This window comes from Blennius ocellaris, assembly GCF_963422515.1.
Source record: "Blennius ocellaris genome assembly, chromosome: 21".
NCBI lineage: Eukaryota > Metazoa > Chordata > Actinopteri > Blenniiformes > Blenniidae > Blennius > Blennius ocellaris.
In genome coordinates, this window is record NC_137670.1 from 1371558 (window position 1) to 1395769 (window position 24212).

Sequence of the window (24212 nt, forward strand, 5' to 3'; positions counted from 1 at the left end):
ACCATGTCACCAGTCTCACCACGTCACCAGGTCTCACCATGTCACCAGTCTCACCATGTCACCAGGTCTCACCATGTCACCAGGTCTCACCATGTCACCAGTCTCACCACGTCACCAGGTCTCACCATGTCACCAGTCTCACCACGTCACCAGGTCTCACCATGTCACCAGTCTCACCAGGTCTCACCATGTCACCAGCAGGTCTCACCACGTCACCAGGTCTCACCACGTCACCAGTCTCACCACGTCACCAGGTCTCACCACGTCACCAGTCTCACCATGTCACCAGGTCTCACCACGTCACCAGGTCTCACCACGTCACCAGTCTCACCACGTCACCAGTCTCACCATGTCACCAGCAGGTCTCACCATGTCACCAGTCTCACCATGTCACCAGCAGGTCTCACCATGTCACCAGCAGGTCTCACCATGTCACCAGGTCTCACCACGTCACCAGTCTCACCACGTCACCAGTCTCACCATGTCACCAGGTCTCACCATGTCACCAGCAGGTCTCACCACGTCACCAGTCTCACCATGTCACCAGTCTCACCACGTCACCAGTCTCACCATGTCACCAGTCTCACCACGTCACCAGTCTCACCATGTCACCAGGTCTCACCATGTCACCAGTCTCACCACGTCACCAGTCTCACCATGTCACCAGGTCTCACCACGTCACCAGTCTCACCACGTCACCAGTCTCACCACGTCACCAGTCTCACCACGTCACCAGTCTCACCATGTCACCAGTCTCACCACGTCACCAGTCTCACCATGTCACCAGTCTCACCACGTCACCAGTCTCACCATGTCACCAGGTCTCACCATGTCACCAGGTCTCACCACGTCACCAGTCTCACCATGTCACCAGTCTCACCACGTCACCAGTCTCACCACGTCAGCAGTCTCACCACGTCACCAGTCTCACCACGTCAGCAGTCTCACCACGTCACCAGTCTCACCATGTTCCTGAAGTGAGCGCTCAGGGTTCCGGTGGCCTGATGATATTCCATCACACAGTTGTTGTTGAGGATTTCTCCACTGCTCTCGCTGCAGAGAGGAACAGAGGGTCACTGACCGGAGGTCCACACTTCTCCCTCTACGGAGAACCATCGGTTCTCCCTCTACAGAGAACCATCATTCTCCCTCTACGGAGAACCATCGGTTCTCCCTCTGTAGAGAACCATCGGTTCTCCCTCTATGGAAAACCATCGTTCTCCCTCTGTAGAGAACCATCGGTTCTCCCTCTATGGAGAACCATCGTTCTCCCTCTGTAGAGAACCATCGGTTCTCCCTCTATGGAGAACCATCATTCTCCCTCTGTAGAGAACCATCGTTCTCCCTCTACGGAGATCCATCGTTCAAACACAACAATGATTTTCAGATCTAAGACAAGACATGACCAGACAGACAGACAGACAGACAGACAGACAGACAGACAGACAGACAGACAGACAGACAGACAGGCAGGCAGGCAGGCAGGCAGGCAGGCAGGCAGGCAGGCAGGCAGGCAGACAGACAGACAGACAGACAGACAGGCAGGCAGGCAGGCAGGCAGGCAGGCAGGCAGACAGGCAGGCAGACAGGCAGACAGGCAGACAGACAGACAGACAGACAGACAGACAGACAGACAGACAGACAGACAGACAGACAGACAGACAGACAGGCAGGCAGGCAGGCAGGCAGACAGGCAGGCAGGCAGGCAGACAGGCAGACAGGCAGGCAGACAGACAGACAGACAGGCAGACAGGCAGACAGGCAGACAGGCAGACAGACAGACAGACAGACAGACAGACAGACAGACAGACAGACAGACAGGCAGGCAGGCAGGCAGGCAGACAGACAGACAGACAGACAGACAGACAGACAGACAGCCGTCACCTGTGTGTGCTCTCGTTCTTCAGCAGAGCTTTGGCCTGCTGCTCACTGACGATGACGGCCTTGACCTGCGGAGGGTTCATGTGCACGTTCAGCTTCCCGCCCACCAGGAGGCGCACCGTGGCTGCAAACTTGATCTGGGTCTTCAACACCTGGGGGGGCTGCTTCTCTATGATGAAGGTGCTGTGTGGGGGGGGTTAGGGAGAGGAGGGGAGGAGGGGAGGAGGTGGGGAGGGTGGAGGTTAGGGAGGAGCCTCAGAGTAGAGTATAGAGTATAGAGTAGAGTACTGCACAGTAGAGGAGAGGAGAGGAACCACACCCAGCAGGGGTGTAGCATCACCTGGTGACCAGGACAAGCCTCACCTGGTGACCAGGACAAGCCTCACCTGGTGACCAGGACAAGCCTCACCTGGTGACCAGGGCAGCCTCACCTGGTGACCAGAACAAGCCTCACCTGGTGACCAGGACAAGCCTCACCTGGTGACCAGGACAGTCTCACCTGGTGACCAGAACAAGCCTCACCTGGTGACCAGGGCAGCCTCACCTGATGACCAGGACAAGCCTCACCTGGTGACCAGGACAGTCTCACCTGGTGACCAGAACAAGCCTCACCTGGTGACCAGGACAGTCTCACCTGGTGACCATGACAAGCCTCACCTGGTGACCAGAACAAGCCTTACCTGGTGACCAGGGCAGCCTCACCTGGTGACCAGAACAAGCCTCACCTGGTGACCAGGACAAGCCTCACCTGGTGACCAGGACAGTCTCACCTGGTGACCAGAACAAGCCTCACCTGGTGACCAGGACAGCCTCACCTGGTGACCAGAGCAGAGATGATGTCGGTGATGTCAGCGTTCAGTTTGCTCAGCAGCTCCTCCATGGGGCCGGGAAGAGGAAGTTGCTGAGTCAGATGTTCACAACGACGGATCTGCTGGCGGTTCTGCCAGATCAGGTCGGCCAGCTTCTCACACCTGGGGGGGGGGGGGTGGGGGGGGGGGGGGGGTTAACGAGTAAACTGTCATTAACTCATCAACCACTAACAAGTTACTTAAAGTGGTGCAGAGAACTCTGTTATTAGGAGTCTATGAGCAGGACTCTACTTTATCATTTCTATGTGCTCCGTGTCTTCTACTGTGTTTCTGGTGAGCCACAGCGCCCCTACAGGCCTGGAGGTATACTACAAGTCCTGAATGTACTGCATGTCCTGAATGTACTGCATGTCCTGAATGTACTGCATGTCCTGAATGTACTACATGTCCTGAATGTACTGCATGTCCTGAATGTACTGCATGTCCTGAATGTACTGCATGTCCTGAATGTACTACATGTCCTGAATGTACTGCATGTCCTGAATGTACTGCATGTCCTGAAGCCTCTGTTGAGTTCATAGACGAGTTCATAGAGACGGAAGGTTTTAAAAAAAAGACATTCGTGTGGACAGGTCCCAGTCTGAAGTGACCATCTGTTTGTTTTGTCTTGTTTGTGTTGTTGTTGTTTGTTTCCAGCTGGTCCCACCAGGACTGCAGGACGTCCAGTCCTCCCTCAGCAGCTCCTCCGTTTCCCGCCAGCTGCTGCCTCCTCTTCCACTGGATCAGCTCCTCGTCCAGGATCAGGGTCTGCTGCTTCCTCAGGACAGACAGCGTCTTCTGATGCTGCTCAGACAGGTCCTGAGACAGACAGAGACAGAGACGCAGACAGGTCCTGAGACAAACAGGGACAGAGACGGAGACAGGTCCTGAGATGACGACAGAGACAGAGACAGGTCCTGAGACAGACAGAGACGGAGACAGGTCCTGAGACAAACAGAGACGGAGACAGGTCCTGAGATGACGACAGAGACGGAGACATGTCCTGAGATGGAGACAGAGACAGGTCCTGAGATGGACAGAGACAGAGATGGAGACAGACAGAGACAGAGACGGAGACAGGTCCTGAGATGAAGACAGAGACAGAGACAGAGACAGGTCCTGAGATGGAGACAGAGACAGTGACCTTCAAACAATCGTTTCTTTTGAATCAGGTTTAATGTGAATAGAAAACTCCCGAGACGTGGGTGTAAAAAAACTGCTTTCATCTTTTCACTGAACAAAACATGTAAACAATCACGGTGCAGAGCAGGACACGTGACTGTTTACATGTTTACATGTGTTCAGTAAAAAGATGAAAGCAGTATTAGTGTAAACAGACTGTGTATTAGTGTAAACAGACTGTTTGTTGTTGTGACTCAGATGAAGATCAGAACATTTAATGATCAAATTCTTACACAGAAATACAAGAAAACCCAAAGGTTAGTGTGTGTGTGTGTGTGTGTGTGTGTGTGTGTGTGTGTGTGTGTGTGTGTGTGTGTCGTACCAGCCTGCACTTCTGCAGGGTGCTGGCCTCCCGGGCCAGCCAGGCCTCCACGGTGGTTCTCTTGCTCTGCAGGCTGGTTTCTCTGTCGGAGCGTTCGGCCGGCGGCAACGACGTCAAGTTGCTCAGCTGAGCTGGAAACCAGGAGAGACACCAGCAACCTGCTCACACCAACGGCAACCAACACCAGCAGCAACCAACGGCAACTCACCGCTTCTCACACCAACGGCAACCAACACCAACAGCAACCAACACCAACAGCAACCAACAGCAACCAACAGCAACTCACCGCTTCTCACACCAACGGCAACCAACACCAACAGCAACCAACGGCAACTCACCGCTTCTCACACCAACGGCAACCAACACCAACAGCAACCAACGGCAACCAACGGCAACTCACCGCTTCTCACACCAACAGCAACCAACACCAACGGCAACCAACGGCAACTCACCGCTTCTCACACCAACGGCAACCAACACCAACAGCAACCAACGGCAACCAACGGCAACTCACCGCTTCTCACACCAACGGCAACCAACACCAACAGCAACCAACGGCAACCAACGGCAACTCACCGCTTCTCACACCAACAGCAACCAACACCAACAGCAACCAACGGCAACTCATCGCTTCTCACACCAACGGCAACCAACAACAACCAACAGCAACCAACGGCAACCAACGACAACTCACCGCTTCTCACACCAACGGCAACCAACAGCAACCAACGGCAACCAACACCAACGGCAACCAACAGCAACTCACCGTCACAGACAATTTTCAGAACAAACGTTTATCATCTCCACGGTGACGCTCTGTCCAACATGGACGCTGGAAGAACACGACATTCTAGTAACGCTAACGGAGCCTCATGCTGGGTTGCTGGTTCTGGGTTGCTGGTTCTGGGTTGCTGGGTTGCTGGGTCTCTGGTCCCCGGCAGTGTGTTGCGGCTCACCCTGGATGCGCAGGTTCTCCTGGTACTGGATGATGAAGTACTCCTGGCTGTGCTGCAGCTTCCTCATCTCGTTCTCCGTGTCCTGGGTGGAAACTCTCAGCTCCTCGAAGGCCTGGTTGATCTGCTGGTGGCGCTGAGACAGAGTGTCCATGGCCTGGCCCCCACTGCTGGCCTGCACACACACACACACACACACACACGCGCACACACACACACACGTCTTGACGGGTCCCTGGATTGTGACCCAGCTCCCCACCGATCAGACCCCCAGTGACTCACGTTGGTTGCATCCTGGACGAGCCTCTGCTCCGACTGCAGGATGTGTTTGATGCAGCGCACCAACTCCAGGGGGCAGCGGTCGTAGGTGCTCTACACACACACACACACACACACACACACACACACACACACACACACACACACACACACAGTGAGCTGAGACTAGAGACGAAGGCCGGCCGTGGGGGTCCAGGCGTACCTTGAGCTGCGTGGCGTAGTGACCCAGCTTGATCTTGAGCAGGAAGCCGTCCTCGCCGCCCTGGAGCTGGGCCTTCCTCTGCAGCTCCGACACCAGACTGTCCAGGAGCCGCTTGGCCTTGGCCTCCTCTGCCGGGCTATCCAGGTCCACCGAGTCCCTGTGGGAGAGCCAGGACCAGGTTTTGGTTATGTAGCGTCCCCGGACCGGTCTGACGACACCTGGGGAGTCAAGAATCATCAGATCTAGTCCATGGAGCAAAGAGGACAGGTCCTGTCCAGGTAGGGGGGGCGACGGGACCAGGATGTAGGGTGACGGTACCAGGATGTAGGGTGACGGCACCAGGATGTAGGGTGACAGGTGACGGTACCAGGATGTAGGGTGACGGTACCAGGATGTAGGGTGACGGCACCAGTATGTAGGGTGACAGGTGACGGTACCAGGATGTAGGGTGACGGTACCAGGATGTAGGGTGACGGCACCAGGATGTAGGGTGACAGGTGACGGTACCAGGATGTAGGGTGACGGCACCAGGATGTAGGGTGACAGGTGACGGTACCAGGATGTAGTGGCGGTACCAGGATGTAGTGGCGGTACCAGGATGTAGTGACAGGTGACGGTACCAGGATGTAGGGTGACGGTACCAGGATGTAGGGTGACAGGTGACGGTACCAGGATGTAGTGGCGGTACCAGGATGTAGTGACGGTACCAGGATGTAGGGTGACGGCACCAGTATGTAGGGTGACAGGTGACGGTACCAGGATGTAGGGTGACGGTACCAGGATGTAGGGTGACGGCACCAGGATGTAGGGTGACAGGTGACGGTACCAGGATGTAGGGTGACGGTACCAGGATGTAGGGTGACGGCACCAGGATGTAGGGTGACAGGTGACGGTACCAGGATGTAGGGTGACGGCACCAGGATGTAGTGGCGGTACCAGGATGTAATGGCGGTACCAGGATGTAGTGACAGGTGACGGTACCAGGATGTAGGGTGACGGTACCAGGATGTAGGGTGACAGGTGACGGTACCAGGATGTAGTGGCGGTACCAGGATGTAGTGACGGTACCAGGATGTAGGGTGACGGTACCAGGATGTAGGGTGACGGTACCAGGATGTAGGGTGACGGCACCAGGATGTAGGGTGACGGTACCAGGATGTAGGGTGACAGGTGACGGTACCAGGATGTAGTGGCGGTACCAGGATGTAGGGTGACAGGTGACGGTACCAGGATGTAGTGGCGGTACCAGGATGTAGTGACAGTACCAGGATGTAGGGTGACGGTACCAGTCACCTGTCGGGACCTGTCACCTGGTAAGGTAAGGTAGAAGTGACACAGGTAGAGAACACAGCAAGGCGGCTCCCTACCACAGCTGGCTCTCGATCCACTGGGCCAGGTAGTGGCGCACCTCGATGGGGAAGTGTTGGCCGTACAGCGCCTGCATCTGGTGCAGCGCCTCCCCCTGCAGCTGCTGGGCCTGGATCCACATGGCCATGGTGCTCCTGCAGGAGCAGGGGGACCAGCACAAGGTCACAAGGTCAGGCACAAGGGCACAAGGTCACAAGGTCAGGCACAAGGTCACAAGGTCACAAGGTCAGACAGATGTGGCTCCAGATTTAATCTGGGGTTTTAGTTTCAAAGTTTAATAGTAATGTATAGTAATGGAGGAGGAGGAGCAAGAGGAGGAGGAGGAAGAGGAGGGGCGTGATGCCCACTGGAGGAGGAGGAGGAGGAAGAGGAGGGGCGTGACGCCCACTGGACGAGGAGGAGGAGGAAGAGGAGGAGGAGGAGGGGCGTGACGCCCACTGGACGAGGAGGAGGAAGAGGAGGAAGAGGAGGAAGAGGAGGAGGGGCGTGACGCCCACTGGAGGAGGTGGACGAGGAGGAGCAGGAGGAGGAGGAGCATGTCACGCCCACTGGCGGGGCGTGACACCCACTGGAGGAGGAGGAGGGGCAGGAGGGGCGTGACGCCCACTGGAGGAGGAGGTGGAGGAGGAGGAGGAGCAGCAGCAGCAGGAGGAGGAGGAGGAGGAGGAGGAGGGGCGTGACGCCCACGTTCAACAACTTCTTGCCTACAAAAGTGTCGAAACCTTTTCGTATCGTCATCAGAAACTTGTAAGTTTCATCTAAAGTTCTAAATCTGTTTTTACCTTCACTTTGACACACACACACACACACACACACACACACACACACACACACACACACACACACACACACACACACACACACACACACACACACACACACGCGCGCGCGCGCACACACACGCACACACACACACACACACGAGGCTCGTGTCAATCCGTCTCAGAAGGCTAGCTAGCAGTTAGCACGGAGGGAAGCAGTTCGAACTTTACGTGCAGTGTGAGCGTGTGTTTGTGCGCGCGCGCGCGCGCGTGTGTGCACGAGTGCGCGTGAGTGTGTCGGACTCACCCCGTCACAGACTGCCGCAGAGCACACACACACACTCCTGAGCGGACACACAGCCCGCATCACCAGCACAAACTCACTTTTACTGCAACTTTCTGCTCCAAGCAGCCGCTCGTTCACACCGCTGCTACTTCCGCCCAGCCACAACGCTGCTTCCGGTAGGACCGTCACAATAAGAGCATGGCTCCGCCATACAAGATTAGATAGACAGACAGACAGACAGATAGATAGATAGATAGATAGATAGATAGATAGATAGATAGATAGATAGGCATTTGGGTTGATTGCGTCTTAGATTTCTTCAAAACTGTCACTTTATACTATGGTTAATCTCTCCGCGGCCGCTTTGATTCATGTGAGGTGTTTCTTTTATGCTCACCTTTAGAAGGATTTACTCTCCAGTCTCCATTTTTTAAAGTTTCATCTTACAGTCGTCTGCATTAACATTTTAGACGTGAGACATTTAGTCTCATTCTGTACGTTTTGCTAGTTTTGGAGGCCTTACAGCAGGGGGGTCCAACATGCGGCCCGGGGGCCAGAACCGGCCCACCAGACGATCTAATCCGGCCGCCATGTGATTTATTTTAAAGTATAAATACGAAAACTGACAGAGGCTGATCTCAAAACACTAGATTGTCAAAAATGACATTCAAAACCGCCCTTGGTCAGAATTAATTAATGCGTCTGTGGAGGTCACATGACACAACGCCTTTCACAATAAAACAACGAGTCCAACTTGTGTGAAATGATACTTGAGACACGTAAACTCAAAAATATTTCCAGATGATGACGAATTGTTTTAATCCTGAATACAAATACGATATCCAGGTAAGGTGACTGAGGGTTTTTTTTCAAATATAACAATATCTGATTAACTTTGATATATATATTTCAGAATAGACTGGCAAATTCTTTCAGTTACAAAAGGATCAAAAGAAGTAAAGACTTTGACATTTGTCCAGATCTGCAGTTTAACATGTGATGTTTGACTGTTTGGCCTCCAGAGGTCAGAGGTCAGATCAGGTTGATGTGGCCTCAACTGAAATCAGTTTGACGCCCCTGGCTTACAGGCACATTTTGAATCTCTGTGAGGAAATAGTAGAATAATTTAGCCTCATGAGAAATACGCACCTCATGATGAACCTGTTGAAGTTGATCAACTGAATCACAAGCAAAGAAACAACCTGCATTGTTCCACCTCCCCTTGTGTGTGTGTGTGTGTGTGTGTGTGTGTGGTGGGCGGAGCCAACATCCCTCGCACTGCAGCTGAGCTGCACACCTGAGAGCTTCATCATCATCATCATCATCATCACCTCCTCCATAAAGCCCCTGGATCAAGAAAGGAAACCTCTGTGGTTGTTTTGGACCTCATGGTGCCGAGTCTCGTTTTGTTCTTCCTCGTGCTGCTCCAGTGTTGGACGTCTGCTGCTTGACCCCCGTTTGGACTCAAACCCCTGCTGTGACCCAGGAATGACTATTAGACCCTGTTCTCCTCACTGCAGCCGGTCTCCTGGCAGCTTCCAGGCCCAACGTGCACCTCAAGCCGGAACGTGATACAAACTCCTGCAGTCATTTCACACCAAATATTGTTTGTGGTTCCCTCTTTGGGATCGTCGGTTCTTCAGAGGATTTTCGTGACTTCGTGTTCAAACCATAAATACCCTCTGACATATTCAGGCGCTGACGTCGCAACGTTAAAACCAGAGAGAAGAAGAAAGTCCCCTTCAACCCACATCTCCACTCATCGAAATAAGAAATCACGATAATAAGTTTAGAGCTTTTATTGACAAGATATTTTCTTCGGTTGACTTCTGGCTTCCGGCTTCCATTCAGGCACGTCGGACGATCGGTGAACAGGAAGCTCCAAGAGGGAATCTGGAACGAACCACCACACAGTGAGAAATGGACTTTTTAAAGCTCAAATGTTTTACAGTTCTTCAACAAACGGTTGGGCGGGTTTCTGCCCTGTTGGAATTCCCACGTGTTGAAGCTGAGGACGAGGTCTTACCGAGGTCGCTGGTCCTGGCCCATCCACCGCAGCCTTGCTCCCATAGGGTGTGAGCCAGCGGGCGCAGCTGGAGCTCCTCGTCACCCACAACGTCCAGCCTGAAGGTCTTTGGCATGTTGCTGACGTCGAAGGCTCTGTGTGCCACGGTGTTGGAGACCTCTGCCGTCTGGTCGTCCTGCTCTCTCTGGCAGCGAGGGTCTATGAGGGAACCAGGGACACTTTTTAAAGGTCAAACTTTATAGGCTTTTTCATCAGTTTCACTCAGGCGTCAGAGGTCCAACAACATTGCAGGTATTCGGTGTCTTTCCCCCCAAATCCAGCCTGAAAGAGGATTTTGTCCTCACCTGTCTGTCTCGCGGTTTCTTTGGAGAAGAGCTGAAGCACTTTCCTCTGCTCCTCAATGTGTTCCTGCTCAGCCTCCATGTGGACCTGCTGGATGGTTTTGGGGCCCTGGGCGGCTCTCCGGGGGACCCAGTTATTCTGAGGAAACACAAATGGGTTTTTATGAATGTGAATCGGTTGAGATGGAAGTTTGTGCGAGATTCTGCAGTTTCAGTTCAAATAACCAAAGTGTATTCTGAAATATCTTCAGAGTTTTTTATAAATTTGATCAATTCACAAACAGCTTGAAGATTAAAAAAAAAAGCTTTGACAAGCCTCTGAACCAAACACTCACCAGTCTCAACTCGAGGACGTCCTGCAGCATGAAGCGGATCCGAGAGCACGTCTTGCGCTCTGTGACGATTCTTTCAATCTGCTTGAAATGTCGATCCATTTTAGCCTGATTAAAAAATAACATAGAGAAAGTTAGACAGAGTTTTATTTCTGTTTCTGTTTAGCAGCAACAAACAGCAGTTTTTAAGGACTTCTAACTCCTTTCCCTCTACTGAGAGCGAGAGCTGCCCTGACCACTAAACAACTGCAGACAATTTTCCAATTCTCCACAAACGCTGATGCAGAGTCGGTAAATCGATGCAGCCGGTCTCACCTTGAACTTCTCGGCGTCGAGGTCTCTGCCCACGGTGGTCAGCAGCTTGGCCAAACACTCCCGCGACTCGTCGTGGTCGTTCCTCAGCAGCTCCACCAAACATCGGTCCATGACGGTCTCGGTCAGCATCTTCAGTTTGAAGAGCTCGCCGATGAATTTCACGTTGCCAGTGGTTCGCCTTCTGGCCTTGAGCTTGGCTTCGTCCAGCTCCTCCCGAAGCCGCTGGCGCTCCGGCGGCTAAAGGAAAAGCAAAAGGAGCAAATATGATTTTCAGACTCGGTGAGCTGTTCAGACGTAGCGTTGCAGGAATTGTGATGGACTCATACCGATGCAGCAGAGTTCAGCTCCTGCTGCTTCCTCTCCAACGCCTCGTCGCTAACGCTCTCCTTCTCGAAGCCCTCCTGGCAGCGGTTCAACAGCACCTTCTGAAACTTCACGGTGCTGCCGGGTTCCTCCGTCGTCTGCACCTTCAGCTGTGAACCACAGGCAGAGGTGGAGTTCAGGAGGAGAAATGAAAACGGGGAACAAATGTCGACCACAATGGAGGAAAACTGTTCAAGCACTTCTCCCGTCAAGATCTTCCAAGCAACTTGAGAGTCAATAAAACGTCCTTTGTGTTAAAATGTCCACATTGATATTTATCTACACCCCAATGAATAAACAAGCGTCCTTACCGTGGCAAGGCCGCAGCACATCTTAGCATAGACGAGTGAGAAGTTGGGCTCGTCGACGGCCTTCTGGAAGATCAGGTCCACGACCCCTCTCAGCCTCTCCTCGCTGTCGATGGGCAGGTCAGTGATCTGCTTCATCAGACTGTCGAACTTCTCGGGGGTCAGCTTGTTGAGGATGCTCTTCACTTTCCTCAAGAGCTCCTGGGGGAAGACCAGTTAGAACATGTGGTGAATCACTGGGATCGTGATTGATCCACGATTTCATTCAGATCGACTAGTTTTGCTTCTCTAATCTTGTTTGAGACTCTGAGAGCTTGAAGCTCCTCAACTAAACACATTTCCTTCAGGAATCTTAGTGTCGTGTAGGGAGTGTTTGCTGATACCTGTGTTTCCTGAACTGGAGAATCCTTCGCAGCGTTCGCCCTCTTCAAGCCCGGCCTCCAAGGATTCGCTGCCTTGTTGAGCTGAACATCGTCGTTCACTTTCATGGTGACGTTCCTGCAGCGAGGCCGCCATGGCTGCTGCTGGTGGTGAGGCTCCTCCTTCTTCTGGACCTCCTCCTTCTTCTGAGGCTCCTCATTCTTCTGAGGCTCCTCATGCCTCTGAGGCTCCTCATGCACCTGAGGTTTCTCCTGCTCCGGAGAAGCATGTTTCTGAGCCTCCTCCTGTTGAAGCTCCTCCGTAGGGAGCTGAGCCTCCTCCTGTTGAAGCTCCTCCGTAGGGAGCTGAGCCTCCTCCTGTTGAAGCTGCTCCGTAGGGAGCTGAGCCTCCTCACGTTGAAGCTCCTCCGTAGGGAGCTGAGCCTCCTCACGTTGAAGCTGCTCGGTAGGGAGCTGAGCCTCCTCACGTTGAAGCTGCTCCGTAGGGAGCTGAGCCTCCTCCTGTTGAAGCTTCTCGGTAGGGAGCTGAGCCTCCTGGTGTTGAAGCTGCTCCGTAGGGAGCTGAGCCTCCTCCTGTTGAAGCTCCTCCGTAGGGAGCTGAGCCTCCTGCTGTTGAAGCTCCTCCGTAGGGAGCTGAGCCTCCTCACATTGAAGCTGCTCCGTAGGGAGCTGAGCCTCCTCACTTTGAAGCTGCTCGGTAGGGAGCTGAGCCTCCTCACGTTGAAGCTGCTCGGTAGGGAGCGGAGCCTCCTGGAACTGAGCCTGGAACTGCTGCTCTTCAGTTTGGCTGCTGCTCATCTGCTCCTGCAATTTGAGGTAGATAATGTGAGGTTAATGACGGTGCGGCCATTCAAACTAGCAACACAGAAAACCAGACAATGAGTCACAGAAAGATGGAGGCAAGCAAGCAAGCACGCAAACAAACAAATAAACAAGCCTAAAATGCAGGATTCAGCAGACACAAGGACCTGGAAGTATCAGACCATTCATAATACTGGTCTAGGTTCTGCCTAGACCTAATATTGCAGTTTTAAAGTGTTATTTCCAGATAATTAATCAAATTTAATAATTTAAATTCTAAGACTTGAAGGCGCTTACCTGTGGATTGTAGTACTGAGGAGCAGGGGGTGGGCAGTAGTACTGAGGTGCAGGGGGTGGGCAGTAGTACTGAGGGGCAGGGGGTGGGCAGTAGTACTGAGGAGTAGGGGGTGGGCAGTAGTACTGAGGAGTAGGGGGTGGGTAGTAGTACTCAGGAGCAGGGGGTGGGCAGTAGTACTGAGGAGCAGGGGGTGGGCAGTAGTACTGAGGAGCAGGGGGTGGGCAGTAGTACTGAAGAGCAGGGGGTGGGCAGTAGTACTGAGGAGTAGGGGGTGGGCAGTAGTACTGAGGAGTAGGGGGTGGGTAGTAGTACTGAGGAGCAGGGGGTGGGCAGTAGTACTGAGGAGTAGGGGGTGGGCAGTAGTACTGAGGAGTAGGGGGTGGGTAGTAGTACTCAGGAGCAGGGGGTGGGCAGTAGTACTGAGGAGCAGGGGGTGGGCAGTAGTACTGAGGAGCAGGGGGTGGGCAGTAGTACTGAAGAGCAGGGGGTGGGCAGTAGTACTGAGGAGTAGGGGGTGGGCAGTAGTACTGAGGAGTAGGGGGTGGGTAGTAGTACTGAGGAGCAGGGGGTGGGCAGTAGTACTGAGGAGTAGGGGGTGGGCAGTAGTACTGAGGAGTAGGGGGTGGGTAGTAGTACTCAGGAGCAGGGGGTGGGCAGTAGTACTGAGGAGCAGGGGGTGGGGAGAAGTACTCAGGAGCAGGGGGTGGGCAGTAGTACTGGGGAGTAGGGGGTGGGCAGTAGTACTGGGGAGTAGGGGGTGGGTAGTAGTACTCAGGAGCAGGGGGTGGAGGCATAGGCATAGCCAGACCCATAACCAGAGCCATAGCTGGAGCCGGATCCATACCCTGAACCGGAGCCGAAGCTGGAGCCGGAAATGGGCAGTGGTAGGGAGCAGTGGGGAGTGGGTACGCAAAAGCCATGGGTGCCATCATGGTTGATTCGTGGAGAAAGCCGCAGTGGAAGTAAGACTCAGGTCGGAAGTTGTGCGTCCGTGGGATTCACAGGCCTTGCAGACTGTCACTGAGTTCTCGGGAATAACTGAAAGTAAACAAATAGAAATTACAAACCACACATGAAAAATGTAGTATTTCCTGAAGAAAGTACAACACCGGAGCAGAAAAACTAAACTGTAATGCTGAAGAAGTTGAGGTAGTTAAAGGACCCCCCCCCCCCCCCAAGAAAGAAAGCAATCAGCATACTCACTTCTCCAGGTAGAAGACTTGCAGAAAAAGTTCAGGACTCGCAGTTCAGTAATGGTAGAAGCTCTTGGGAGGAAACAGGACCAGATGCTCGAGAGGATAACCGTCAAGTGAAAAGCCACCCAGTGGACCAAACTCTGGTGTAAATGTGCCTTTGATCATCAAAGGACAGTCTAAGCCTAACATCACAAAGGGATCAAAGGAGTTAAGCTCCGCCCATATGTCAGACTGTGCATTTGACCTTCAAGGTGCAGTGGGACATCAAAGGAATCACAGGAGTTAAGCTCCGCCCCAATATTTACCCCCCCAAAAATCGTGTTAATTAAAATAATTAATTTGAAACATTTATAAAAAAAAATTGGGTGGCAATATGGCCTCAAATCAATATCACGGTATATTGAGCACTTCACCTCGATAACGACTCCACTGCACTAAAAAATGTTTGTCCACTAGAGGTAGCAGTTCTACTGGTAGTACGACTCCCCTTGACGTATTTATTGCCACTTTAAACGACTGTAAAACTCCACTGTGTGAAAATAAATGAAGAAAATACCAATTAAATACTTTGAGTTGAGATTTAATGAAGAGCCGATGAGCTCAGATGACGTGAAATGAGAAGGAGGATGAGACTTCGTCTGTACTGCAGCTGAAAACAGAGGATTTCTCCAGTCGTATGAAAAAACACCTTCTAACCTGGTTCTGCTGAAAGAACTGACATATTCCGTGTGTAAACATGATGCAAAGAAATTATACTAAAAATGTAATTAGAATAAGAAGCTTCAATTCCATAATGTTACTGGAGACGGTGGATTTATTCTTAGGATTCTATTATTAGAATTTATTCTTTATTCCAATCCTCTTATGTGTACGATACGGGCAGTATTCTTATACTATACATACATTTTCAATACCCGTTTAGAAGGACTTAAACACAAAAATCCCCCCAAAACTAACAAATGCATGTTTTGTAACAACGAAAACCTTTAAAGGCAAATCTGCCTTTTGTAAAGTCCAGATCTGGCTCAAGTGTTACACAAATAAACAGTGAAATGTTCACTTATTTTCATTCTAAGAAATAGAATAAAGGTCGTACAAGTTCAATTTGGATTGTTGGGCAAAGTTCACGCGTTACTTAAAATGGTTTGACGTCAACACGTCAGACAGAGTCTGGTTCTGCAGGTTTTTCTTTCCACTGATGCTCGTGTAGAATTGTTGGGTTTTTCTCTGTAAAAGTAGAGTGAAAAGACGCGATAGAAACGAAACGGAATTGAACTTTTATTATATATATAAAAAAAAAAATACAACAAAACGACCAAACACAGAAGCTCGCGGCTCAATCCTGTGAGATGATGTCCAGATTGGCGAGGTGCCTCATGGTGGGCCGGCCGTGAGGACAGTTCCACGGGTGCTCGATCTCCGCCATGTGCGCCACCAGCTTCTTCATCTCGCCGGCGCTCAGCGCCGTCCCGATCATCACCTGGACGCCGACGCCGGAGAACGAGACACATTCACATCATCGGCGTACAGCAGTTCTACACACATGAACGTTTTAGATGCCCAAAACCCCTCCGTCTCCCTCAATCTTTGGCGGAACAGAACAAGCCCCCTGTTTTAAACCACTTGTTAAAAATCTTGGTTTAACGCTTGACGATGGGCTTAAACTTGATAAACAGATTAGTTGTGTTGTCAAAGCTTCTATCAGCTCCGTCTCCTGGACAAAGTGACGCCGTTTCTGAATCAACAGGATCTTGAGAAGGCAATACCTGCCGTCGTCTCTCCACCGGCTTCCAGTTCCTTTCAGAATTGATTTTAAACTTCTGTTGTTTGTTTTTTAACGCCATCAACGTCCTGGGTCCCTCTTGTCTGATATTTTAACTCCAGTGACCCTGGAGGACCCTGGTTCTTCAGCTCAGCTTCTTCTAGACGTTCCAAGGTGGAGATAGAAACAGTGGGGTGTTGCTGCTCCCAGACTGAGGAACAAACTGCACCACTACTGATCTCCGCTTTTTTAAATCAAAGCTGAAAACCCATTTTTTTAGGTTGGCTTTTAACTCTGTCTAGGGCAGTGTATTTATCCTGTACGCTCTGTTTTTATGAATTTCTGGAAGCTTCCAACAACCTGCAGCACCGTCACACCTGTGCTTTATCAATCAATCAATCAATCAAACTTTATTTCGATAGCCCTTTACAATCACCTAGTGGTATCCAAAGTGCTTTACAACAAAGCTATATATAAAAAAAACCCCAATACATTAAGAAATAAATACGAGGATAACATAAAAACAATAAATAAAACACAGGTGTGACGGTGCTGCAGGTTGGTGAAGCTTCCAGAGATTCATAAAAACAGAGCGTACAGAATAAATACTCTGCCCTCGACTGAGTTAAAAGCCAACCTAAAAAAATGGGTTTTCAGCTTTGATTTAAAAAGGCCGAGACCAGTAGTGGTGGCAGTTTGTTCCTCAGTCTTTTATGTATTATTCTTATATTTATTTCTTAATGTATTGTTTTTATAGCTTTGTTGTAAAGCACTTTGGGTGCTTGAGCTATCAAGGTATTAGATTTTGAATTTGAAGCGACTTTCTGAATTTGTCGACATTTCTCGGCCTCCAGCCTCTTTAAGCGATCAACTCTGACGTGAACTCACGGATTTGCGACACGCCCTGGAGGCGAACATCTGCCGGACCCTGGACGGCCGGCACATCACCCCCGGACTGTCGCTCAGCATGAAGATCAGCTCCTCGATGTCCGCCGGGCCGAAGGTCCAGTTCTTGCTGGTGGGCAGCGACACCAGTCTGACCCTCTGCATCACCGGGGCTGCAGACAGGACGGGGGGGGGGGGGGGGGAGCGTCACCCGGGTTCTACACCTTCGCTTTGGTTTTCACTTGCTTGTGCTGGACTTTGAACTCTGAGACAGATGTGACGTGGAACACCTGGAATCCGGAACGATTCGGCTTCGCTGGTCCTCATAATGAAGTTTAATCTCGTATAATGACAATAGAGGCTTTTCGTAAAGTGTGTGTTCTCCCAAAAAAATTCATTTTCAGGAAAATAACACATTATAAAACCAAATCATTTGATATCAAACGTGAAATAAGGAACAATGACATTTTACAGATCTTCGGTGTATAATACGTCACATTTCTGTGATTCTTGGTACTTTTATAACTTTTTTTCAGACTTTTTTCTTTTTCTGAAGCTACAAAATTGAAAAAAAAAAAAGGTTTTAAAAATGTCCCACGAAGAGAGAAATGCTCGTACCGTCCTCGTCGATCAGGAATTCGAAGCCATTCTTCCTGAAAATCTCCAGGTTCTCCATGAGAACGTTCTCACTGACCGCCGGGAGGCCGAGGGCCTGAGGACTGCAGAACACAAAGACCTGAACAGAGGAGGAGGAGGAGGAGGAAGAGGAAGAGGGAGGAGGAAGAGGAAGAAGGAGGAGGAAGAGGAGGAAGAGGAAGAGGAGGAGGAGGAAGAAGAAGAGGAGGAAGAGGATGAAGAGGAGGAGTAGGAGGAAGAAGAAGAGGAAGAAGAAGAGGAGGAGGAAGTGGAAGAGGAGGAGGAGGAAGAAGAGAAAGAGGAAGAGGAGGAAAGAGTAGGAGGAGGAGGAAGAAGGAGGAAGAGGAAGAGGAGGAAAGAGTAGGAGGAGGAGAAGGGGGGAGGAAGAAGAGGAGGAGGGGGAAGAAGAAGAGGAAGAAGAAGAGGAGGAGGACGAAGAGGAAGAAGAAGAGGAAGAAGAAGAAGAGGAGGAAGAGGAAGAAGAAGAAGAAGAGGAAGGGGATGAAGAGGAGGAGGAGGAAGACGAGGAGGACGAAGAGGAGGAGGAAGAAGAAGAGGAGGAGGGGGAAGAGGAAGAGGAAGAGGAGGAAGAAGAGGAGGAGGAAGAAGAAGAGGAGGAGGGGGAAGAGGAAGAGGAGGAAGAGGAAGAAGAGGAGGAGGAAGACGAGGAGGAGGAAGACGAGGAGGAGGAAGAGGTTCTCACGCGATCAGCCTCTGTCCCTGGATCACTGTGTGCCGCTGCAGCATCTCAAAGTTGTATTTCTCGTCGGTTGCGTGCTGGTCGATGATGAAGACGTCCGACTTCAGTCTGGTGACGATGAATCCCAGGTTGAACTGTCCGACGACCTCCATGTCCCTGAACGTGTCTTTGCTGCGGGGGAACGAGGAGACGCCGGTGACGCCTCTGGAACTCCCGCCCTCTCTCTCTCTCTCCCGCCCTCTCTCTCTCTCTCCTCCGCCCCTCAAGGTCAACTCCCTACCTGATCTCCTTCCTCAGCTCCTCCTCGGCGCTCTGGTTCTCCCCGGGGCTGATCTTGGCCCTGAAGCGCCGGTACCTCAGCGCCGCGCCGCCGTCCCGCTCCCGGCGCTCCTTCAGCTTCCTCACGTTCGCCGCCAGCGCCGGGAAGGAGAAGCGCAGCGGCGCCGTCGTCCTCCGCAGGCGAGCCGGGGCGTCGAGCGGCGGGGCTTCGAGCGGCGTGGCGTCGAGCGGTGTGGCATCGAGCGGCGGGGCGTCGAGCGGCGGGTTCTCCGCGCGGGTGCGCTTCGCCTCCGGGCCAGCGGAGGCGCCGTCGTCATCGTCGTCGTCGGAAGAGGACGCCGCGGTCGGCGGCGCTTCGACGCCGCGATCTGGCGTTCCTGGGAAAGACTCGTGCTTCGTACCGGAGACGTGGACCGCCGCTCCGGGAGACTCCGGACGCCGCTCGGAATCACCGCCCCCGTACCGGAACCCCTCCAACGCCGACCTTCCCCCCGTGGCGCCTTTAGCGTCTTCCCTCCGAGGCGTCGCGGGGGATTTTGCCCCCGGGGGTCGTCTGGCAGGGTCTTTAAAAAAACACTGGAGGCTCTTCTGCGTCGGGCCGCCGCCGCCGCCGGCGGGAGATTTTTCCGAACTCGACTTGGAGCCGCGGCGGTTTGAAAAAGCAGCTTTTAGAAGCGCCAGGTTCGCGGTCGTCTTCGGACTCGGGTTCAAGACGTTTTCAGACGATCCGTCGTGGTTTTCGCTCGACGGGATGGTTTGACGCAGCTCCGAAGCGGCGGCGGCGGCGGCTTCTACGAGCAAAGAGCAGAGAAAAAAAATGGGTATTTCCTCCTCGCCGACTTGCCTTGTCCACCTGCTTCAGGGCTGCAGTGAGCAGGCCACACCAGCAGGGGGCAGCGTAGGGACGAACGAGCGTAAAGAGCCTTACTGGCGCTGGGCGGGTGATTCACGCCGATCTTGTTGACGCCGGACTCGTACATGGCGACGAGGGAAGTCTTCAGAATGGCGAGCAGGAGTTTCTCCTCCTGGAGGAAAATCTGGCGTTTGTCGGGCGTCACGTTCACGTCGACGCATTCTGGAAACGCCACGCGGAAAAAAACAAAAAGGTGACGAATAATCAAAGTGCGAGTGGGAAAATCAAAGTTTGATTTTCCCACCTGAGGCCACCGTGATGTTCAGGGCGACAAACGGGTACTGGTGTCGGTTGTACGAGTGGTAAACTTCGTTCACGAGTCGGGAAACCTGCAACAAACGACCGATCGATTCAAAAGTTGCTCCAATTCAAACATTGTCTGAGGAAGTTAATGCAGAGACGACAAGGGAGGGGAAGGAAATCCAGGAAGGACGAAGAAACTGAAAATTCACATTATTGACACAACTGAACGACGTCAAATAGTAAAAACGACGTGAAAAAAGAATGATTTTGAAAAAGAAGATACTGAATGAAAGAAGAGAAGACATCAGGATGAGCGTCGATCCGACAAGGGAAAAGTTCAAATGATGAAAAACTGAAAAATCAAAAGCAGCGTTGACATCGTTGAGTTCAAAGCAGGACAGATGTTCTATAAAGCAAGTTCCAGATTGTTACCAGAGAAGGTTCCAGGTCGTACTGGTCGTTATGAATCAGTGAGGAATTCAACTTTAGGACTCAGAAACAGTAGAACCATGAAAAGTTTTAGCCCGACAGTTAAAGGTGAACAATTGTGGAACAAATTGGAGTTGAAACGACGTCCAAACATCAACCTGGTCAAGTGTAAATACAAACAAAAGATTTTTTGAAATATACAGAGAAGAAGAAATGCTTTAGAGCCGGGGCGTCAAACTGATTCCAGTTTAGTCCACATCAACCTGATCTGACCTCTGACCTCTGGAGGCCCAACAAGTCAAATATAACATTAAACTGCAGATATGGACAAATGCAAAGTCTTTCATCCTTTTGATCCTTTTGTAACTGCAAGAATTTGCCAGTCTATTCTGAAATATACATATTAAAGGAAATCAGATATTATTATATTTGTAAAAAACCCCTCAGTCACCTGCATCTGGATATATTTTTATTCCGGATTAAAACAATTTGTCATCATCTGGAAATATTTTTTGAGTTTACGTGTCTAAAGTATCACTTCACATAAGTTGGACACCTTTATTGTGAAAGGCGTTGAGTCATGTGACCTCCACAGATACATTAATTCATTCTGACCAAGGGAGGTTTTGAATGTCATTTTTGCCAATCTAGTGTTTTTAGATCAGCCTCTGTCAGTTTTAATATTTATATATATATTTAAAAACAAAAAGCTCTACCTTGGGCGGGTCACACGGCCGCTTGTTGATGAAGAAGAACTGCCTGTCGGTGGCGCTCCGCCCCACGCCGTGCTCGCCTTGTGACACGAAGCCGGAGATCCTGGCAGAAACACACATTCTCATTAGTTCTTAAAAAAAAAAAAAATTAAAAATTGAGGCAGAAGCATGGAGATAAAAGACTTGGACTCACGTAAACAGCTGTTTGGGCAGATCGGCGTCTTTCAGGCCAAATTCTTCAATCACATTTTCTGTCGGAGACACTTGATGGAACGGGAGGAGACTCTGCAGCTGTGGAACATCAGCATAGAGATATAAATGTAGATAGGTAGATATGTAGATAGATGGATAGATGATAGATATAGATCACTAGATGTAGATAGGTAGATAGATAGATATAGATCATTAGATGTAGATAGATAGATATGTAGATAGATAGAGATATAGATTTAGATAGAGATATAGATGTGAATAGATATAGATATAGATCATTAGATATAGATAGATGATAGATAGAGAGATATAGATCGATAGATGATAGAGATATAAATAGATAGAGCTATAGATGTAGTAGATATATAGAGATATAGATGTAGTATATATAGATATATAGATGTAGTAGATATAGATATAGATAGATAGCTATAGATGTAGTATAGATAGATAGAGATATAGATGTGGATAGATAGATAGATAGATAGAGATAGAGATAGATATATAGATGTAGTAGATAGATAGATAGATGTAGAGAGATAGATATAGATAGATAGATATATAGATGTAGGAGATAGATAGATACAGAGATATAGATAGATAGAGATATAGATGTAGATAGATAGCTAGATAGATTGATAGAGATATAGATGTAGTAGATAGATAGATACAGAGATATAGATAGATAGATAGATAGAGATATAGATGTAGATAGATAGCTAGATAGATTGATAGAGATATAGATGTAGTAGATAGATAGATACAGAGATATAGATAGATAGATAGATAGAGATATGGATGTAGTAGATAGATAGATACAGAGATATAGATAGATTGATAGATAGAGATATGGATGTAGTAGATAGATAGATACAGAGATATAGATAGATAGATAGATAGAGATATGGATGTAGTAGATAGATAGATACAGAGATATAGATAGATTGATAGAGATATAGATGTAGTAGATAGATAGATAGAGATATAGATGATAGACAGACTGTCCAGCAGCTCATCAAAAGAAAACAGAGTGTCTCTGCTTCACAGTTTCAGTAAAACAGTGTTTGGTTGTTCCAGTTGGACAGGGTTCGGTTCTCCACGATGAGTGGAACGTTCTCTCCGCACTGCGCTGAGAACAGAGAAAAGGTTCCGGACCTGTTTGGGTCCGAACACGGCGCCGATGTTGTCCCTCATGCTGGGACCGCCGGCGCTGCTCAGGACGGCGCCGCGCCGCCCTGGCCCGCTCTGGTTGGAGCAGGTGATCCGCACGCCCGTCGACACCACGCAGTAGGCCTGCAGGACGTGGACCATCCTGGAGAAGTCCTGGAAACACGCCGGAAACAAAGCAAAACGTTTGAAAAGACAAAAAAAAAACAAAAAACAAGAAGGCCGTTGCTGGGCTAATCCCCCGCCGGAGGGCTTTATATTTTCTCACAAAGCAGCTCTAAGGCAGCACACTTGGTACACTAGAGGGTGTTCCATGGGTCCTAGTAGATCATTATGTAGAATCTGAAAGGTCTTCTTCATAAGCTATGTCAAAATACGTCTCCAGAGCCCAAAAGGTGTTTTTTATGCACTTAGTGACCCTGTGACCTGATATGCAAATGAGGTCATGGTCACCATGGTGCCCCTTCTCCCCAGGTGGAGTGTCCATGTGTGAAGTTTGGTGACTGTGGGCCCAGGGGTTGCTGAGAAATGAGGAGAAATGTTTATATGAAAATACATGTATTGTGCAACCATGACGAGCAAACTTCAGACCCTACCAATCTTCAAGGTCAAGGTCAGGTCACTTGGTGTACTGGAGGTTATCCCTGGAGTGTGTATCATGTGTGTATACAATTTCCGAGCCCTAGCTCAAAAACCTAGGCCTCCAGAGCCCAAAATGTGTTTTTAAGCACTTCGTGACCCTGTGACCTACTTAATATGCAAATTAGGTCAAGGTCACCATAGTATCCCTTCCCCCTCTGAGATGTATCCACATGTGAAGTTTGGTCACTGTGGGCCCAGGGGTTGCAGAGATATAGGTAGAAACATTCGAACGGACGGAGACTGTTTCAAGATCCCCCTTCGGGGCCTATCGGCCACGGCGGGGGATAAAAAGGACGGCCGGTTCTTTGGCGGGCGGCGAACGGAGGCGCCGCACCTTCTTGACGTTCCGCTGGAACTCCTTGTGGCGAACCGGCAGCGTGTGGAACAGCTGCTGCAGGCTGACCGTGGTGCCTTGCTGCCGGGCGTGAGGCGACCGCTGCACCAGGACGCCGCTGTGGTCGAACACCAGCCGGGTTCCCACCTGGCTGGACTGGTGGCACGTGGTCACGCTCAGGTTACTGCGGAGAGGAGGAGGAGGAGGTTGTTGTTGTTGTTGTTGTTGTTGTTGTTGTTGTTGTTGACCGAATGGCGGCGCAGGGTCGAGACGCCTCACCTCAGAGCGCACAGCGAACTGAGCGCCTCGCCTCTGAAGCCGAACGTTTCCACGGTGACGAGGTCGGAGAAGTTCCTCAACTTGGACGTGTGATGCTTCAGTGCTGTGGGAATAAAACACAAGGAAGTGGGTTTAATGGGGGAGGAGGAGGAGGAGGAAGAGGAGGAGGTCTGACTGCAGGAGGAGGAGGAGGAGGAGGAGGAGGAGGAGGAGGAGGAGGGGGAGGAGGAGGTCCGACTGCAGGAGGAGGAGGGGGAGGAGGAGGAGGAGGAGGAGGAGGTCCGACTGCAGGAGGAGGAGGAGCAGGAGGAGGAGCAGGGGGGAGGAGGAAGAGGAGGAGGAGGAGGAAGAGGATGAGGAGGAAGAGGAGGATGAGGAGGGGAAGGAGGAGGAAGAAGAGGGGAAGGAGGAGGAGCAGGGGGAGGAGAAGAGGAGGAGGAGGAGGAAGAGGACGAGGAGAATAAGGAGGAAGAGGAGGGGGGAAGAGGAGGAGGGGGAGGAGGAAGAGGAGGGGAAGGAGGAGAAAGAGGAGGAAGAGGAGGGGAAGGAGGAGGAGGAGGAGGAGGAGGAAGAGG

The 24212-nt window shown here is 50.9% G+C and overlaps 4 protein-coding genes across 5 annotated transcripts in view; 1 reads left to right on the forward strand and 3 right to left on the reverse strand.

The window, feature by feature from the left end:
- LOC308146124 (signal transducer and activator of transcription 5B-like) overlaps positions 1 to 8242 on the reverse strand; it is a 16613-nt gene extending 8371 nt beyond the window's left edge. The window contains exons 1-10 of the mRNA XM_080517788.1: positions 8104 to 8242; positions 7035 to 7169; positions 5668 to 5824; positions 5469 to 5558; positions 5190 to 5361; positions 4234 to 4364; positions 3397 to 3548; positions 2697 to 2852; positions 1885 to 2064; positions 966 to 1053 (exon numbers count right to left, since the gene is read on the reverse strand). Coding sequence (XP_080373914.1) covers positions 966 to 1053; positions 1885 to 2064; positions 2697 to 2852; positions 3397 to 3548; positions 4234 to 4364; positions 5190 to 5361; positions 5469 to 5558; positions 5668 to 5824; positions 7035 to 7162 — 1254 coding nt within the window. The 5' untranslated portion in view covers positions 7163 to 7169; positions 8104 to 8242. The remainder of the gene's footprint in view (positions 1 to 965; positions 1054 to 1884; positions 2065 to 2696; positions 2853 to 3396; positions 3549 to 4233; positions 4365 to 5189; positions 5362 to 5468; positions 5559 to 5667; positions 5825 to 7034; positions 7170 to 8103) is intronic.
- eif2ak1 (eukaryotic translation initiation factor 2-alpha kinase 1) overlaps positions 7663 to 24212 on the forward strand; it is a 37867-nt gene continuing 21317 nt past the window's right edge. The window contains exon 1 of the mRNA XM_080517785.1: positions 7663 to 7782. The gene's annotated coding sequence lies outside the window, so the exon portion shown is untranslated. The remainder of the gene's footprint in view (positions 7783 to 24212) is intronic.
- Positions 9881 to 12255, reverse strand: LOC308145492 (eukaryotic translation initiation factor 4 gamma 3-like; the record flags this gene model as incomplete). Its single annotated transcript, XM_080516948.1, has 8 exons — positions 9881 to 9975; positions 10109 to 10306; positions 10453 to 10588; positions 10785 to 10889; positions 11097 to 11333; positions 11423 to 11569; positions 11771 to 11968; positions 12151 to 12255. The coding sequence occupies 8 exons, from the start codon at positions 12253 to 12255 to the stop codon at positions 9881 to 9883; spliced, it is 1221 nt and encodes a 406-aa protein (XP_080373074.1).
- Positions 15708 to 23446, reverse strand: pms2 (PMS1 homolog 2, mismatch repair system component). Of its 2 annotated transcripts, none has more exons than XM_080516691.1 (11): positions 23359 to 23446; positions 22371 to 22538; positions 21196 to 21293; positions 21006 to 21105; positions 19862 to 19946; positions 19633 to 19779; positions 18706 to 19492; positions 18429 to 18596; positions 17708 to 17808; positions 17093 to 17262; positions 15708 to 15922 (listed from the first exon to the last, which is right to left on the reverse strand). In XM_080516691.1, the coding sequence occupies exons 2-11, from the start codon at positions 22524 to 22526 to the stop codon at positions 15779 to 15781; spliced, it is 1956 nt and encodes a 651-aa protein (XP_080372817.1). In that variant the 5' UTR covers positions 22527 to 22538; positions 23359 to 23446; the 3' UTR covers positions 15708 to 15778. The 2 variants fall into 2 exon arrangements, with proteins under 2 accessions (XP_080372817.1, XP_080372816.1); XM_080516690.1 differs by having other exon boundaries at positions 18706 to 19495.

Coding starts and splice junctions, on each gene's coding strand:
- pms2 (XM_080516690.1), bottom strand. CDS start 22,526: ATGGTCCACGTCCTGCAGGCCTACTGCGTGGTGTCGACGGGCGTGCGG. Junction 19,780..19,861: donor GAACATCACGGTGGCCTCAG/GTGGGAAAATCA, acceptor TGGCGTTTCCAG/AATGCGTCGACGTGAACGTG. Junction 15,923..17,092: donor CCAGGGCGTGTCGCAAATCC/GTGAGTTCACGT, acceptor GTCGGCGTCCAG/GTGATGATCGGGACGGCGCT.